Source organism: Eptatretus burgeri, chromosome 17, assembly GCF_056783735.1.
Source record: "Eptatretus burgeri isolate ZD-2024b chromosome 17, Ebu_testis_v1, whole genome shotgun sequence".
Taxonomy (NCBI): Eukaryota; Metazoa; Chordata; class Myxini; order Myxiniformes; family Myxinidae; genus Eptatretus; species Eptatretus burgeri.
The window spans coordinates 27,761,409-27,779,960 of NC_140977.1; the positions used below are offsets into that span (position 1 = coordinate 27,761,409).

The window sequence follows — 18,552 nt, forward strand, 5'->3', positions numbered from 1 at the left end:
CGGTGTTTTTTTATTTTTTCCTCATTATTTATATTTCTCCATATAAATGTCCTTTGCGCACACTATTGAGTGTGCATTTCCAGGAGTCTGAACACTATGCACAACACACAAAAGTGAATTCGAACAAAACACACACACACACACACACACACACACACACACACACACACACACACACACACACACACACACACACACACACACACACACACACACACACACACACACACACACACCAGAACAGCTGTACACACAAAGGCACAACAAAATATGTGGAATAATCCATTCGCACACCTGTAAAAGTAGAACTTTGATATCCCAGTGGCAGAAAACTCATGGAAACATGAACCAAAAGCGATCATTCTTCTTCTTCTTGTGTTTGGCTGCTGGATAGCTATCATTTTGTTGGGGCATGACTATGCCACTGATGCTGTGCCCCTACACCAGAACACTGGTACTCATTTCGCTGACCTCAGAAGGATGACAGGCTGAGTCAACCCCACCTGATGTTAACTCAACAGTTTCAGGGCTCAAACTCAGGCCCCTACCATCCCAAGCCAGCCACCGAAACCACTAAGCCAACACCAGGCTTAAGCAATCATTGAAAACAAGGAGGTAACACTCACGTACGATGTGATTATCAAATCGAGTGTGAACATATAAAACAAAGCATTGTGACTGGATATAGTACTTAAGTACAAAAAAAACCCCCACATTGCCATTTGAGGTTTCTGTACCCAGTGACTTTGGTCTCCACAACACAGAAAACAAGATGACCAAATACCAGGATTTCAAAAATGATGTCAAAAAAGATTTTGGAAGCTGAAGACCACTGAAATTGTACCAGTTATAATTGGAGCATTTGTAATGTTGAATAAGAACCTCAAGGAGATCTTCAAAAGCATCCCTGGGAATATTACCACATTTGGAAGCTGTCCGGGGCTCAGTGACGATCATTAAAAGAGTCCAAGGGTGACAGCCTTTCACCCCTCCTACTTTGCCTGGCCTTGGACCCACTGAGCAACATCATTAATGAACAATGACACAGAGACATCCTAACTTCCAATCGAAAAATGTCCAGAGTCAGGAAAGGTGACACATCTAATGTACAAGGATGATTTAAAATACCAAATGATGAAAGATTGGCAGAAGAACTGAAACTAGATTTCTGCGATCACAAAGCGATCACCAAGGGTAAGTCTCTCCCGACTTATCCTTGGCCCAAAATCCAATGATAGCATATTTTGTTTGGACCGCCATATCACCTTGACCTTCAATATTTAGGGATAGAGTGTAAATTGGGCAAGCTACATTTCAAAGTTGGCCTCCAAAGCCAGATGCCGACTGAGCATCCCCCTTCAAGGTTTTCATCTGCAGCCTTATGGAATACTGCTCTCCCCTCTGGGCTGGTGCCCCTGTATCACATTTTGCTTAGCTTGACGCCGTAGAAACCAAGGCCTTCGAGAACATTGGAATCTCTCACAGTGAAACTGTCTATGGGCCTATCTTGCTGACTTGCCATCGCTGACAAGTCGATGGTCTTTGTTTTCTTCCACCTCCTTTGTGGTCTTGCACCCTCTGCCCTCGCCATTCTTTGTACCTTTCAGGTAGCTGCAGGACGCAGGCAGTCCACCAGCAACCCCTTCCTCGTGAAACTGCCAAAATTCATTTTTTTCCTCGACAATGCCTTGACTTGGAACAGGCCATGACGATTTCTTAAGGATAAAATCCTCCCCCCCCCCCCACACACTTTCCTCATTCATATTATCGAATACCTGATCATCATACCTATGAATTTCTGGGTACATTGCATTGCTTATGAACGCCTGGAGACGTCAGCATTCGTGGCTTTATTTCATTTCCGCACCTGCCAGAATCTCAAGAATCTCTTAAACTAAGACAAATTAAAAAATTTAAGCTCCAGAATTGAACTTCACAGCAGTTCCGACTTAAAAAAACATGTTCATTTATCCAATTCAGACATATTTGATTTTTCGGGCATCTCCGGGAGGTGTGTTCGTTCGGCATCAGACATGAAGCTTGTGGCCAAATTTCATCAAAATTGTGCGTTTGGTTCAAGCAATAATGATTGAAGTGTACAGACTGAAGGACTGACTGACTCGTTCATCTAAGGACACTGCTCGATCGCATAAGCTCACCGAGCTAACGTCCAGGTGAGCTAAAAATGAAACGTTTTGTTAACATCACGACAGGATAGCGGAGAGGTACGCACGCTCGCTCCAAGTTGTCTAGCCTAAGTTTGAATCCCGACCCAGCTATAAACTGTCATATTGGCGTTTCACAGGCAGGGTGATTCATCATTGTGTGTGCTGTTAAAGTGGACGTCACATCTGCCGGAATCCCCCCTCCTCCTCTCTCCCTCCCATCTCTCCATTTCATCCCTGTCCCTCTCCCCTCTGCCTCTCTCTCCCTTCCACTCCTTTCCCTCTCCCTTCCATCCCTTCTCTATCGATCCCCTCCCACCTCTCCCTCTTACTCCCCCAAAAATCAAAACCAAACCATCGGTCTTTAACAGTCCGAGAGAGAGAGAGAGAGAGAGAGAGAGAGAGAGAGAGAGAGAGAGAGAGAGAGAGAGAGAGAGAGAGAGAGAGAGAGAGAGAGAGAGAGAGAGAGAGAGAGAGAGAGAGGTGGGAGGGAGAGGGGAGGGGTGGGAGAAAGAGGGATGACCCAGCTATAAACTGTCATCCGGGTGATTCATCGATGTGTGCCATCTCTTGGATGGACGTTAAACTGGGCGTCATATCTGCCGGAATCCCACCCCTCCCCACTCTGCCTCTCTCACCTCTATCTCTCTTCCAACACTATCCCTCTCCCTCTCCCACCCCTCTGCCTCTCTCCAACCCCTCTCCCTCTCTTCCATCCCTCGTCACTTCCTCTTATCGCTCTCCTCCCTCCCTTTCTCCCCCCTCCTCCTCCCCACTTAATATTCCCATCAGTGAAGTGACAGGCTGTATTTACTGGTATATATGTACTGTATATTATAAAATCACACTTATTCATCATGTAGATTACTGTACTTGCCATGTGCCAAGTTTCAGTTTTTTTCCTTTGTGGGGTCTTGGAGATAGGTCAAAAGTTTTACCTTTTTTCAAACATGACTGCCACACATGACCTATGACGTCATAATTATCATTATATAACATTTTACATGAGTAATCGCTCGTATAGTGAAAATTTTGCGTCAATCCGACAAGCGGTTGTAAACAAAAACTCGCATTGTGTGTGGACAAACAAATAGGAAAAACGTCAAGGTTAGCATGATACCTTGCGAAATCCAGAAAACAAATATGACCTTAAAAAATAATTGTTGGTTGAATTCAATGACCAAATGTGCAACTCTTCAAATTTCAATTCTTGCTTATGACGAACTCAACCATGTGGGTGAAGTTTCATGAATATCGGTTTAAAATTGTGACCTGCCGGTGATTGATATTCAGACAGACGGAATAACCCACAAGACCAACCAATATAATCGAAAAATCTTCGATTTTCCTAAGTAACAAATGTAGTGCAGGAGTCTTTCTCAGATCATTGACGATGATGTCACCATTTTAAACATAGATTGTTCGGGAGGTTATAATTCCCGAACTAATTGGCTCTCACATCAGTCCAGCGTTGTGCTCGCGGAAAGCTCGGCCGCTTTAATAAAGATCCAATAAAGATTAAAAAAAAAAATAGCACAACCGCCGAGGGTGTGATTCCCCGATAAGGAAACGTGTCTTCCCAGTTAAATGCAAGTCAGACGGAGGACACGAGGTCACGTGGTTAAATTGTTGGTGTTCGTAGTCAATTCGTGACCCGCTGCGACACGGACTTATTCGTCTGCGACGGCCTCAAATCCCGGTGAGTCCGGGGAGAACCGGGGATACCCTCACCTTCGTACCCCCGCGACCCTGGGTCCACAACAATATAAAGCTCAGTTCATGTCTGCATGTCACAATGTCCATTAAGTACGTAGTATTTGAACGTCACTTGCACACTGATTACACGTATGTATATTAATTACATACTATTGGAATGTACCTTTTAAAGTGCTGAGACCCCTTAGACCATTGAATCCATCCATCCATTGGGACCATATTCTGTGCAGAGCATTGGTGCTGCCTAAGCAGTCTCCTTGGCTATTGGGCACAATCCTGGACAGGTTGCCACTCCGACACAGTATACCAGCAAGCTGGCACTCATTTTGCCGACCTCGGAAGGATGACAGGCAGTCAACCCCACCTGGTAGTAATTCAACAGCTGAGTGGGATTTGAACTCAGGATCCTTGGATCCCAAGCCCACTACCCAAACCATTAAGCTAACACCAGGCATATTGAAGACCCAGAAAACCCTTTAAGACACCCAACACCCTTAAGACGACCAAAACCCCAAATAACCTTTAAAACCCTGAAGACCCCTCAGACCCCCAATACATTTAGGACCCCAAAGATCCTTAATTACCCTAAGATCCTGGAAGACTCCTAAAACCCCAAATACTCCTTAGATCCAAAGAATCTTTAAGATCCCTCAGGCCCCTAAGCCCCTGAATACCTAGACCCTTAATACCCCAAAGACCCCTTAAAACCCTTAATACCCCAAAGACCCCTTAAAACCCCAAAGACCCTTTAAAACCCCTTAAGGCCCAGTCACACCTTGACGTTTTAGCCAGCTTATGCCGATTTTTGGAAAATTTGTGTAAAACGCTGGTACACGTTGAATACGTTATGGGTAAGTTTTGATAACATTGAGAGCACGCTGAAAAACACTGCCATACGTCGTAGTACGCTGGCTTTAAACGTTGAACTTTTGGGTTTTCCTCGAATTTTTTGATGCTTGAAATTTTCCGACGTATGCCAGCGTATGACTCACACGTTCTGCTACGCTGGCCATAAGTTGTAGGCACGTTATGCAATAGTTGACACACGTTGAAACACGTTACTTGTAAGTTACTCATAAGTCGAAACACGTCGAGGTAATGTTTAGCGTAGCCGAAACTTATTTCTAACCACGCTACACGAACGTTGTTCACACTTTGCAACACGTTACTTGAAAGTAATACTACTACTACCACCAACATCGACATCAGTAAATTCTCTCGAACTACTATTACTACTACTAATAACATCGACATCACTAAATTCTCTCGAACTACTACTACTGATACTACTACTACTACTACTACTACTACTACTACTACTACTACTACTACTAACATCGACATCACTAAATTCTCGCGAACTACTACTACTACTAATAACATCGACATCACTAAATTCTCTCGAACTACTACTACTACTACTACTGCCACTGCTTCTGACATTGACATCTACTTAACATGGAGTCTGGAACACTGACAGATTCCTCTTGTGGAGCCCATTTGTATATACCAATTCCCCTAAACGCTGCCAAATCGCCATTATACAGTAGATGCAAGTTAGAAACACGTTCAGTAAGTTCTATGGTCGTGCGAAAGACGTCAATCGAATTTGTCTACTTACGCCAATGTGCGTTTGAGATACGTTACATATAGGTTCAAAGCACGCTACTAATAGATTCAAAGCACGTTACTCGTAGGCTAAAAATTAAGTTTCGGGTATGGTAAACATTACCTCGACGTGTTTCGACTTATGAGTAACTTACAAGTAACATGTGTCCGACGTGTGTCAACGATCGCGGAGCGTGCCGAGAACTTACGCCAGCGTATGCGGAACTTGTGAGCCATACGTCGAGTACGTTGTAAAATTTTCAGCATGCTTGAAATTTCACGACGTACTAGACGTACCACGTAATATGCCAGCGTACTTCATTGTTTTTCATCGTGCTCCTAACGTATACAAAACTTACCCATACCGTATTCGACGTGTCCCAGTGTTTTACACATTTTTCATAGGTCGGCATATGCTGGCTAAATCGTCAAGGTGTGACTGCGATTTTGACAATTCCAATTTTCAGGCGGTTATGATTTAAATCGGCTTGTGGCAGGTTTTTAAACAGAGAACGCCACGAGTTCGTCGGCGATGCGTGCAGCGCACTATGACTAAGTTAAACTATCGTTGGGCATAGGTTGTGAACGCCGACAACAGGCTAAGCATTCGTTGGTATAAGTTATCTTTAACACAACGAAATGTTCTGTGCCCGTTACTAATACGTTATGCATACGACCAACGTTATGAATACGACCAAAACTTAAAAAAAACCTCAAAACTTCAGCGTACGCCAACGTTTTACGTGCATTTTTATACGTTGCCATTCCTGGCTAAAACGTCAAGGTGTGACTGGGCCTTTAGACCCACAAGCCATTTGAGACCTCTAGAACCTTTAAGACCCTGAAAGACCTCTTACTACTCCCAAGACCATGAAGACCTTGAAGCCCCTAACAGTGTGAAGACGCTTTTGACCCCGAAGCCCTTTTATACCCCCAAGACCATTGAAGACCTCTACCAAGACCTTTCGACCCCCAAAATCCTTTCAACCCCAAAGACCTGAAATACCCTTAACACCCCAAAGACTTTTAATACCCCTCAGACCCTAAAATACCTCTTTGACACTTTAAGATCCTTATACCCTTGAGACCTTTTTTTAGCACATCGAACCTTTATACTTTTAACCTCTCAAGTCCCTTTTGACTCCTTCCACCCTTCAGATTTTAAGCAGCTTGGAGCCTTGACCATTTGGAGATTTAAACCACTTCACCCTGCGTCAGGTTATATTGAAAACATACATACATACATGCACACACACTCAAAGAAAAATGTAGGGATGGCTTCACATGATCATTTTTCGTGACCATCCCTTCCTTGTTTGCATACTTTTTGGAGGAACATCCCGACATACTTTTACATTTACACCTCCGCCACTGAAAGTGAAGGTGGTTATGTTTTCACACCTCTGTCTGTTTGTTTATCTGTGTGCAGGATATCTCAAAACGGATCCAGATGAAATTTGGTGGAGAGGTTGGGTGTGTGCCGAGGATGAACTGATTAGATTTTGATGAAGATCCGGATCCGATGACTGGAATTTTAAAGTGATTCTTCACTATTGAGAGATTGAGCTAAACTCGTATATAGCAGGATATCTCAAAAAGTTGTGGACGGATTCGGATGAAACTTGGTGGACACATTGGGTGTGTGACGACAACGAATTGATTCGATTTTGGTGAAGATCCGAATCCGGGTCTGGATACGAGAATGATTTAATTTTTAAAGCGATTCGTCACCATTGAGAGATCGGGCCAAAAACAATATAGTACTGTGTGGCATGATATTTCAAAAATGTAATGGGCCTGATATGTTCTCATGGATCAGGCATTACGTGGAGGAGGTATGCGCTCTACCAAGTGCCCTTCTAGTTTAATGTTTATATAAGTTGGAGATCAGTGGTTTGCAGTACCAGAGGTCTGAGCTGTGGCTTGACCCATCCCTTTGCAATCACTGCTTATACCACATCAATTTATCCGAATATCAAAACATTACATGTGATAAAAACACCGTATATATATATATATATATTTTTTTTTTATATCAAGAGATACATGTCCAAGCATGTATTGAAAGCATCCATTTCAGGAAACCCATTTTCAAGAAGAATAACGTTTTATCCTTTGTACAATTTTAATACACCAATTAAAGACCAACATTATAGCTCGTTGCAAATTATATAATACAAATGCAGCAAAACATTAAAATCAATGGGAAATGCGTTCATTGTGAACAATCACGATCTGCACGATGTCATCGTACGGCGATGGCCCCACGAGGTCAAGTTCACCTGATGGTCATGGTCATTCATACATCAATCGTATTGCAATCAAATTCACGTCCTTTCAGCAAAACGACGTTCCGAGTGAGAGTAGGATCACGGTCAAATCATTCCAAAGGTACATGATGCAAGGGGTACCTGGAGATTGTGCCGTTTGCACAATTACGGCTCATCATCTGCCGAGTGCATGCAATTAGTTGGACCCCAAAAACTTTATTTTGATCGTGTCCTAGGATGGTGATCAAAAACCGTTTTCCTGTACATCTCAGGTAGAGGAAGAGCAACTACTTCTTCAGATCCGAAGGGGGTTCCTTTTGCTGGCAGAGCTTTTGTAGGGCACTTATCATCTCTTCACAGAGTAGCCTCTCACTCTTCATCACAAGTTTCTCGTCGTCATCTAAAGGAATAAAAAGAGATAGGTTGGAACAAGGGGAGATAAAGAAAAAGGCATGCACATTTGGACAGAAGGGAACATCACAAATGATGGCAAGGCACGACTCACTGAATAAGACTGTAACACAAGGTGTGGAGCCATCATGTCGTACTTCTGTGCGCAACACGCAGGCGTAGTTGGTTTTACGCACCCGTTCCACATTCACGCGCGCAAGAAACTCCCTACAACACATGGAGGATTAAACGTGGTTCAACGGCAACGGTCGAGTATTGCACACATGATTATGCATATAATCATCAAATTACAAGTTGCACAGAAAGGAAGGTATCATGACATGCTGCAAGAGCTATGGTGGTCAATACAAAAACATCTATTTGTTCCGAGGGAAGAGGAGAATTCCCAGACTCCTTGTGGGACCTTCAACGCCCCAAAAACAACCAGTATTGACAAATGGATCCTCCAGCTTAAGCTTAATGCAATGGATGGCGTACATGTACTGATGCCTCGCCCTTCCTGGAAAACGCCAGGGTGGTAGTTTATACTTGGGTCGACATTTGAACCCCGGGTAGATCCCTCAAAAGCAAGTGTGCATACACCTCAGCTATCCTGCCAGCATGAAATAAAACTGGCATCCAGGTGGGGTTGACTGCCTGTCATCCTTCCGAGGTCAGCAAAATGAGTGCCAGCTTGCTGGTATCATGTGTCGGAGTGGCGACCCGTCCAGGATTGTACTCAATAGCCAAGGAGACTGATTAGGCAGCACCAATGCTCTGCACAGAGTATAGTCCCGATCTCCTCCTCCTACCACCCCTAAACATAGCACCCCATGCGCACAGCCTGCCACCCTACCTTCACCCAGGGCCTGATTTAGGGACAGGCAACCACCAGAGCGTGGGGTTCAGGGGCGCCAGGCTGCCACGCTTTGCGGGTTGTTGTTGTGTTTGGGAAGGGGGGGGTGAAAACATACTGCAGAGAGCTAGTCCAGGATTGCTTTTCAACCCAACTTGTACAAAAGCCCATGAGCGGGTGTGCTGTGTTGGTCCTCTTTTTGAGAAACACTCCTGAGGAGGTGGAGATGGGAGAGCATCGGAGGATAAGCGACCATAATACAGGAAGCATTACTCCGTTGTTGAGATGTCAAGTTACAGGATAGTGGTTTAATACTGTTGAATTTCAGGAGGGCAAAGTTATACATTTCTTATGTATCAAGTCCTGTCTCCTTCAGCCTGGAAACACTCTCTTTGCCCCTGAAATGATCCCACTACTTTCTAAATGCAAAACCTTCCTTCCTTACACCAAATGTTGGCATCTATCACTCTGCTCATAAATTATATTCCATTACCTAATCTTGGGCGAATCACAGAAAACATGACCTCATAACCCTTTTTTGTCATTTACCCAATAGCCTGGGTCTATTTTCAAATCCTCCGAGTAAACTTTCCCGACATCATATGCTCCGAGGTGTGCCACAACCAATGTCTTCATCCGTGACTCCATACAATGTTGTTTACCCTTCCTTCAAAGTTCCTAACTCCTGCTACTTCAAAACTGGACACACCTCTGTGGACGATGCTTCCTCCGCACCAATTATGGCACCCACACCACCAATACGTGTGCACCCATCATGGACCTACCATCCATCCATCGGGACCATACTCTGTGCAGAGCGTTGGAAGTCTCCTTGACTACTGAGCACAATCCTGGACGGGTTGTCACTCCGACACAGGATACCAGCAAGCCAGCACTCCTTTTGCCGACCTTGGAAGGATGACAGGCTGAGTCAACACCACCTGGTGTTAATTCAACAGCAGAGTGGGATTTGAACTCGTGAACCTAGAATCCCAATCCCACCATCCTAACCATTTAACCAACACCAGGCATATGGATCCACCATCCGAATCATTTAACACCAGGCATATGGATTATGGACCCACCATCCTAACCATTTAACCAACACCAGGCATATGGACCCACCATCCTAACCATTTAACCAACACCAGGCATATGGATTATGGACCCACCATCCTAACCATCACCAAACATATGGACCCACCATCCTAACCATATGGACCCACCATCCCAACCATTTTACCAACACCAGGCATATGGACCCACCATTCTAACCATTTAACCAACACCAGTCATATGGACCCACCATCCTAACCATTTAAACACCAGTCATATGGACCCCACCATCCGAACCATTTAACCATAATATTCCATTTTTTTTGTCATTGACCGACACTCACACACTCAACCAAAAAGGCCGACAGGTCAGGTATGGGAGCATGTGCCAGAACAGCACGTCGCTGCATCCACTTTCCGCCGGTACTCCAGGGGCCTCCGTCTGGCCTTCCCCCAGGCAGATGCCAGGCCCATCCCCATCTCCTTGAAATGTCGATCAACCTGCTGCAACCACGAGGCACGTGGTCGGCCCATTGGCCTCCTCCACTCACGAGACTCCCTCGCTGAGAGAATCTGGTGAGCAGGATCAGCGTCAGGAAAACGAGCCACATGTCCATACAGCCACAACTGATGCTTACGGACCATGCAGGTAACAAATCTCATCCAAGTCTATCTCAGCAACCCCTCGTTGGACATAAAATCCAACCAGTGATAGCCAAGGATTCTCCGAAGAGACCTGATACCAAAGGAATTAAGTATCCATCTCAGATCCTTCATCAGAGTCCAAGTCTCGCATCCAGAGAACAAGACTGGAAGCACCAAAGGACCTGAAGACTCGGACTTTCGTCCTCCCGCACAGGTACCGGCAGCGCCAGACCCCATGATCCAGTGAATCCATGACTCCCCAAGCCCGACCCAGATGTCTATTGACCTCTGACTCACAGCCAGCAGAGACATGAATATCACTGCCAAGGTAAGTGAATCTCTCCACAACCTCAACATCCTCACCACAGACACAGACAGGACAGCAGCATCCAAGATGTCACCGAAAGCCTGGATCTTAGTTTTGACCCAAGAAACCCGTAATCCCAGCGGCTCCGACTCCTCATTCAGCACCTCGATGGCCCCCAAAAGGATATCGAAAGTCTCCGCAAAGATGACTGCATCATCTGCGAAATCAAGGTCCGAGATCTTGACATTCCCAAACGATGCACCGCAGCTTGATCTTTCCGACATCCTCCCTAAATTCCAGTCCATACAAGTGCTGAAAAGTGTGGGGGCCAGTACACACCCCTGAACAACTGCAAATATGTCAGAGATGGTACCACCACACTTCACAGCACTCTCAGTACCAAAGTAGAGTTCAGACACGAGATCGATCAGTTTTGGTGGCACCCCACAAAGACCAAGAATCTTCCAGAGGACATCCCGATTCACTGAATCGAACGCTTTACAGAGATCAACATAGGCTGAAATCAGCCCCTGCCGAAACTCTCATCTGCGTTCGGTGAGGACACGAAGAGCAAGGATACGGTCAATCGTTGACCTCTTTGGTGTAAAGTCTGACTGCTCTGGACACTGGTGCTCAAGCAGGTGGTGGCGAACCCTTTCAAGAATTATCCGAGCAAAGACCTTGCCCAGCACTGAGAGCAGCGTCACCCCTCGGTAGTTGTTGCAGTCTTGGCGATCACCCTTCCCTTTCCAGAGAGGGACAACAAGGCCCCTCTTCCAATCAGTTGGGATGATGCTGTGTTCCAGGCAGAGCACAAAACTGCATGCAATGACACGAGTGCAGCATTTCCACCAGCCTTGAGAAGTTCAGCATGGATGCCACAGATCCCTGGAGCTTTGCCCCGTTTCAACTGGTTCACCGCAGCCCATGTTTCCACAAGCGAAGGAGGACCACAGTTGATTGGAGGGTCAGCAACAGGGATTGTAACACCCTTGACATCCAACTCGACAGCTGGGGAATCAGCCTGGTACAACCGCTCAAGGTAACCGGCCCAGCGGGCCTTCACTTCAGACTCCTCTGTCAAGAGCCTACCACTCTCTGCTCTAACTGCAGTGCTCCGAGGGATGGGCTTGGATGAACGTAATGCGCGATTTCCCCTATAAGCTGGACGAGAATCACTTGTCCACAGGTGATGCTCTACCCCCTCACAGATTCCTCGCACATAGGCCTCCTTGTCCACCCTCAGTGCACGTACAGTTTTACGCCTCAGCTCCCTGAACAGCTCAGCTCTGCCATTCAGCCTGGCCCTGTGACTCTAGTCAATGGTATCCAGTGTCCCTTGAGACAAAATTCTTCTTTGCTCTGCGGTGAGTTCGAAGACATCCACCGGCAACATCAAGGACGGTGGTCTTGAAGGTACTCCACAACTCTTCAGGACCCCCCAAAGCACCCAGACACCCCAAATGTCCACTCAGCCTGTTTGCAAACTCCTCGGCTACTCTCTCATCCTTGAGCTTGCCAACATCCAGCCTCGGCTGGGATGGTACCATTCTCCAGGATTTAAGGTGCAGCTTTAGAGTTGCTACAACAAGCCTGTGGTCAGTATTGAGGAACTGAGCACTCCGGTAGACCCTGCAGTTCTGGATCATCCTCCAGCGACTGTCAACGAGGACATGGTCCATCTCCTTTGCCACACCGCCAGCGTTGGAGTAACAAGTCCAGCGATAAGCTTGTGGGCGCTGGAACCATGAACCAGCCACCCTAAGTCCATGACTTCTTGCAGAGTCAAGGAACTTAGTGCTATTCTGGTTCAGAGTTCTTGACCCATGGGGACCAAAACATGTCTCATATCCATCCTTATCAGTTCCAGTGATGCATTGAAATCCCCCAAGACTAGAAGTGTATCTCGTCTGGGGCACTGATCAACCACAGACTCGAGCGTGGCGTAGAATGCATCCTTCACTGTGAGGTCACTCGCCTCAGTCGGAGCATAGACAGAGACCAGGGAAATGACACCGAAGGAGTGACGAATCCTTCGTCTCATAATACAATCGTTGACCGGTGTTACAGTGGGGAGAACAAGTATTTGTTACACTGCCGATTTTGCAGGTTTTCCAACTTACAAAGCACGTAGAGGTCTGTAATTTTTATCATAGGTACATTTCAACTGTGAAAGACGGTATCTAAAACAAAAAATCCTGAAAATCACATTGTATGATTTTTAAATAATTAATTTGCATTTTATTGCATGAAATAAGTATTTGATAAATCAGAAAAAGCAGAACTTAATATTTGGTACAGAAACCTTTGTTTGCAATTACAGAGATCAGACGTTCCCTGTAGTTCTTAAAGGCCCAGTCACACCTTGACGTTTTAGCCAGCAATGGCAACGTATTAAAATGTATGTAAAATGCTGGCTTACGTTGAACTTTTGATGTTTTTTTTTTAAAGATTCGGACGTATTCATAGCGACTTGGTCTTATGCATAACATATTAGTAAAGGACACAGAACGTTTCGTTGTGTTATAGGTAACTTATACCAACGAATGCTGAGCCTGTTGTCGGCCTTCCCAACCTATGCCCAACGATAGTCTAACTTATTTATAGCGCTGCACGCATCGCCGACGATGACGTGGCGTAGGTTATGAAAAGGCTGCCGCACAACGATTCAAATCATAACCGCCGCAGAAATGGAAGTGTCAAATCGCAGTCACACCTTGGCGATCTTGCCAGCGTATGTCGACCTCTGAAAAATGCGTCTAAAACGCTGGCGCATGTCGAATACGGTATGGGTAAGTTTGGTATGCGTGAATAGAACGCTAAAGTACGCTATCATACGTCGTAGTAAGTGGAGTACGTCTTGTAATTTTAAACAAGTTGAAAATTTTACGACGTACTTGCCGTATGACACGTACTTGCGATGGGAATAAGTTGTACGCACGATATGCGATCGTTGACACACATCGACACACGTCACTTGTAAGGTGCTCATAAGTTGAAACACGTCAAGGTAATGGTTAGCGTCAGTGTTCCAGACTCCCGGTTTTTTTTTTCTTTGGTATGACGGTGTTCAGTGTACAGTGCGGGTATGATTTAAATCGTTGAGCGGCAGCCTATTAATTATATTATATTATAACCGCAATAGAAATCGAAGTGTCAAAATCACCATCATACCGAAGGAAGGAAGAAAAAAAAAAACAAAAAAAAAAAAAAAACAGGGAGTCTGGAACACTGACGCTAACCATTACCTTGACGTGTTTCGATTTATGAGCACCTTACAAGTAACGTGTGTCGATGTGTGTCACCGATTGCTTAACGTGAGTACAACACGTTACTTATAGGTTAGAAATAAGTTTCGGGTACACTAAACATTACCTCGACGTGTTTCAACTTATGAGTAACTCACAAGTAACGCATGCCGACGTGTATCAACGATCGCATGACGTGCCTACAACTAATGGCCAGCGTTATGCGGAATGTGCGAGTCATACGCTGGCATAAGTTAAAATTTCAAGCATGGAAAATATGAGGACAACCGAAAAGTACAACGTCTAAAGCCAGCGTACTACGACGTATGGCAGTGTTTTTCAGCGTGCTCTCAATGTTATCAAAGCTTACCCATAACATATTCGACGTGTACCAGCGTTTTAGACAAATTTTCCAAAAATCGGCATAAGCTGGCTAAACCGTCAAGGTGTGACTGGGCCTTAACCAGGTTTGCACAGACTGCAGCAGGGATTTTGGCCCACTCCTCCATACAGATCTTCTCCAGATCCTTCAGGTTTCGGGGCTGTCGCTGGGCAACACAGACTTTCAGCTCCCTCCAAAGATTTTTTATTGGGTTCAGGTCTGGAGACTCGCTAGGCCACTCCAGGACCTTGAGATGCTTCTTACGGAGCCACTCCTTAGTTGCCCTGGCTGTGTGTTTTGAGTCGTCATACTGGAAGACCCAGCCACGCCCCATCTTCAATGCTCTTGTTGAGGGAAGGCGGTTGTTGGCCAAGATCTCGCGATACATTTCCCCATCCATCCTCCCCTCAATACGGTGCAGTTGTCCTGTCCCCTTTGCAGAAAAGCATCCCCAAAGAATGATGTTTCCACCTCCATGCTTCACGGTTGGCATGGTGTTCTTGGGGTTGTACTCGTCCTTCTTCTTCCTCCAAACACGGCGAGTGGAGTTTAAACCAAAAAGCTCTATTTTGGTCTCATCAGACCACATGACCTTCTCCCATTCCTCCTCTGGATCATCCAGATGGTCATTGGCAAACTTCAGACGGGCCTGGACATGCGCTGGCTGGAGCAGAGGGACCTTGCGTGCACTGCAGGATTTTAATCCATGACGGCGTAGTGTGTTACTTCTGGTTTTCTTTGATACTGTGGTCCCAGCTCTCTTCAGGTCATTGACCAGGTCCTGCCGTGTAGTTCTGGGCTGATCCCTCACCTTTCTCATGATCATTGAGGCTCCACGAGGTGAGATCTTGCATGGAGCCCCAGACCGAGGGAGATTGACTGTTTTTCTTGAACTTCTTCCATTTTCTAATAATTGTGCCAACAGTTGTTGCCTTCTCACCAAGCTGCTTGCCTATTGTCCTGTCGCCCATCGCAGCCTTGTGCAAGTCTACAATTTTGTCCCTGATATCCTTAGACAGCTCTCTGGTCTTGCCCATTGTGGAGAGGTTGGAGTCTGATTGATTGAGTGTGGACAGCTGTTTTTTTTATGCAGATAACGAGTTCAAACAGGTGCAGTTAATACAGGTAATGAGTGGAGAATGGGAGGGCTTCTTAAAGACAAAACTAACAAGTCTGTGAGAGCCCGAATTCTTACTGGTTGGGAGGTGGTCAAATACTTATTTCATACAATAAAATGCAAATTAATTATTTAAAAATCATGCAAAGTGATTTTCAGGATTTTTGTTTCAGATTCCGTCTTTCACAGTTGAAGTGTACATATGGTAAAAATTACAGACCTCTACGTGCTTTGTAAGTGGGAAAACCTGCAAAATCGACAGTGTATCAAATACTTGTTCTCCCCACTGTACCTCAATTATCATTTAACCAACACCAGACATATGGACCCACCATCCTAACCATTCAACCAACACCAGGTATATGGACCCACCATCCTTACCATTTAACCAACACCAGGCATCTGGACCCACCATCCTAACCATTTAACCAACACCAGGCATATGGACCCACCATCCTAACCATTTAACCAACACCAGGCATATTATATGGACCCACCATCCGAACCATTTAACCAACACCAGGCATCTGGACCCACCATCCTAACCATTTAACCAACACCAGGCATATGGACCCACCATCCCAACCATTTAACCAACACTCGGCATATGGACCCACCATCCTAACCATTTAACCAACACCAGGCATATGGACCCACCATCCTAACCATTTAACCAACACCAGGCATATTATATGGACCCACCATCCGAACCATTTAACCAACACCAGACATATGGACCCACCATCCTAACCATTTAACCAACACCAGGCATATTATATGGACCCACCATCCTAACCATTTAACCAACACCAGGCATATTATATGGACCCACCATCCTAACCATTTAACCAACACCAGGCGTATGGACCCACCATCCGAACAATTTAACCATGAAATTCCATTTTTTGTCATTGGCCGACACACACACTCACCCCAAAAGGCCGACACTTACCCCCCAAAAAGGCCGACACGTACCCCCCAAAAAGGCCGACACTTACCCCCCAAAAAGGCCGACACTTACCCCCCAAAAAGGCCGACACTTACCCCCAAAAGGCCGACACTTACCCCCAAAAAGGCTGACACTTACCCCCAAAAAGGCCGACACTTACCCCCCCAAAAGGCCGACACTTACCCCCAAAAGGCCGACACTTACCCCCAAAAGGCCGACACTTACCCCCCAAAAGGCCGACACTTACCCCCAAAAGGCCGACACTTACCCCCCAAAAGGCCGACTTACCCCCCAAAAGGCCGACTTACCCCCCAAAAGGCCGACACTTCCCCCCAAAAGGCCGACACCGCGCGTTCGACAAACACAGCACCCAATAACATTAGCTTTCCCAGATGACTTACTCGTCGAAAAATAATTACAAGGAGACTATTTTAATTTTATCCTTTCCTCACCGAGTTGCGCGGACATTGCTGAAAAAGGGACAAAATTGCACGGAAATCTCCTTCACCGCTTTCAAATTAATCAGTGCCTTGGGCGCAGCCATCTTGGATGATCTCAGCCGCTTTTCTTGCTTCATCGGAACCAAACGTCTTTTCCACTCTTAAAAGATTTAGATATAACGTTTTATTGAATAACAAAGTATTACAGTCAAGATTCGTTAGCACAATTAAAGTAACCATTAATAAGGAGCCTCCTAATAGCTAAAAAATAAAAGGCAGGCACGAACTACACCGTTGCGTTTCCTATACACTGCACAATATTAAAGGTGGTCAGCATGAGTTTACCAAAGGTAGTTCCTGTTTAACAAATCTTTAAGAGTTCTATAAAGCAGTGTTTGATTGGGTGGATGAGGGAATGTTAGTGGACATTGTATATCTAGACTTTAAGAAGGCATTTGATAAGGTACCACGTCGGAGGTTGTTGCCAAGGTGAGGGCATGTGGAGTGGCAGGTCAGGTGGCTAATTGGATTGCAAACTGGCTTCATGATAGGAAGCAAAGAGTGGCTGTCAGTGGGAGGATGTAAGTAGTGGGGTACCTCAGGGATCAGTACTCGGACCATTACTTTTAATTATTTACATCAATTATTTGGATTTTGGGGTGAAGAGTAAACTTTTCAAATGAGCAGATGACACAAAACTTGGAGGTAAGATGGATATCAGAGGGGGTGGTGATCAGATTCAGGAAAGTATTGATACTTGCCTAGATTGGGCAAAAGATTGGCAGATGGAATTTAACCTGAGCAAGTGTAAGGTATTGCGGATGGGGAAGAATAATGAAAATGGAGATTACAGGATGGAAGGGGTAATTTTGGAGCGTGTCACACGGGAGAAGGATCTGGGGGTGGTAATAGATATGGGAGGTAAGCAGGAAGTGCAGTACCAGGCACCTATAGGTAAAACAAATAGGGTTTTAGGTTGTATTCGGAGGGGGATCAATTATTAATCAAAAGAGATGGTGTTAACATTGTACAGGAATTTAGTGAGGGCCACATCTAGAATATTGTGTGCAGTTCTGGTCACCACAGCTCAGGAAGGACATAGATGTCATGGAGAGGGTTCAGCGAAGGGCTACGAGATTGATTCCAGGCCTAGTTGGACTCAGCTATGAGGAGCGGCTGAAAGAGACAGGGCTTTCTTTATTCACTAGAAAGGAGGCGGTTACGAGGAGATATGATGGAGATGTTTAAGGTAATGAAATGTATCGATAAAATAAGTGAAGATGAATTATTCAACAGAGCAGACAGTGATGGAACTAGGGGCCATGGCCTGAGAGTAAAGATGAGGAGAGTGAAGATGGTAGTGAGGTTGGGGACTTTCACTCAGATAGTAGTTAATGCATTGA

At 45.4% G+C, this 18,552-nt stretch overlaps 1 protein-coding gene across 2 annotated transcripts; it reads right to left on the minus strand.

Annotated features, from left to right (window-relative positions):
- Window positions 1-7,590: 7,590 nt before the first annotated feature.
- MRPL53 (mitochondrial ribosomal protein L53) lies at window positions 7,591-17,311 on the minus strand. 2 transcript variants are annotated; one of them, XM_085861681.1, is made up of 4 exons: window positions 17,162-17,301; window positions 9,791-9,914; window positions 8,265-8,377; window positions 7,591-8,159 (listed from the first exon to the last, which is right to left on the minus strand). In XM_085861681.1, exons 1-4 carry the CDS (start codon window positions 17,175-17,177, stop codon window positions 8,047-8,049), a joined length of 366 nt encoding a protein of 121 aa, XP_085717807.1. In that variant the 5' UTR covers window positions 17,178-17,301; the 3' UTR covers window positions 7,591-8,046. The 2 variants fall into 2 exon arrangements, with proteins under 2 accessions (XP_085717807.1, XP_085717808.1); XM_085861682.1 differs by lacking the exon at window positions 9,791-9,914 and having other exon boundaries at window positions 17,162-17,311.
- Between the last annotated feature and the right edge of the window lie 1,241 nt (window positions 17,312-18,552).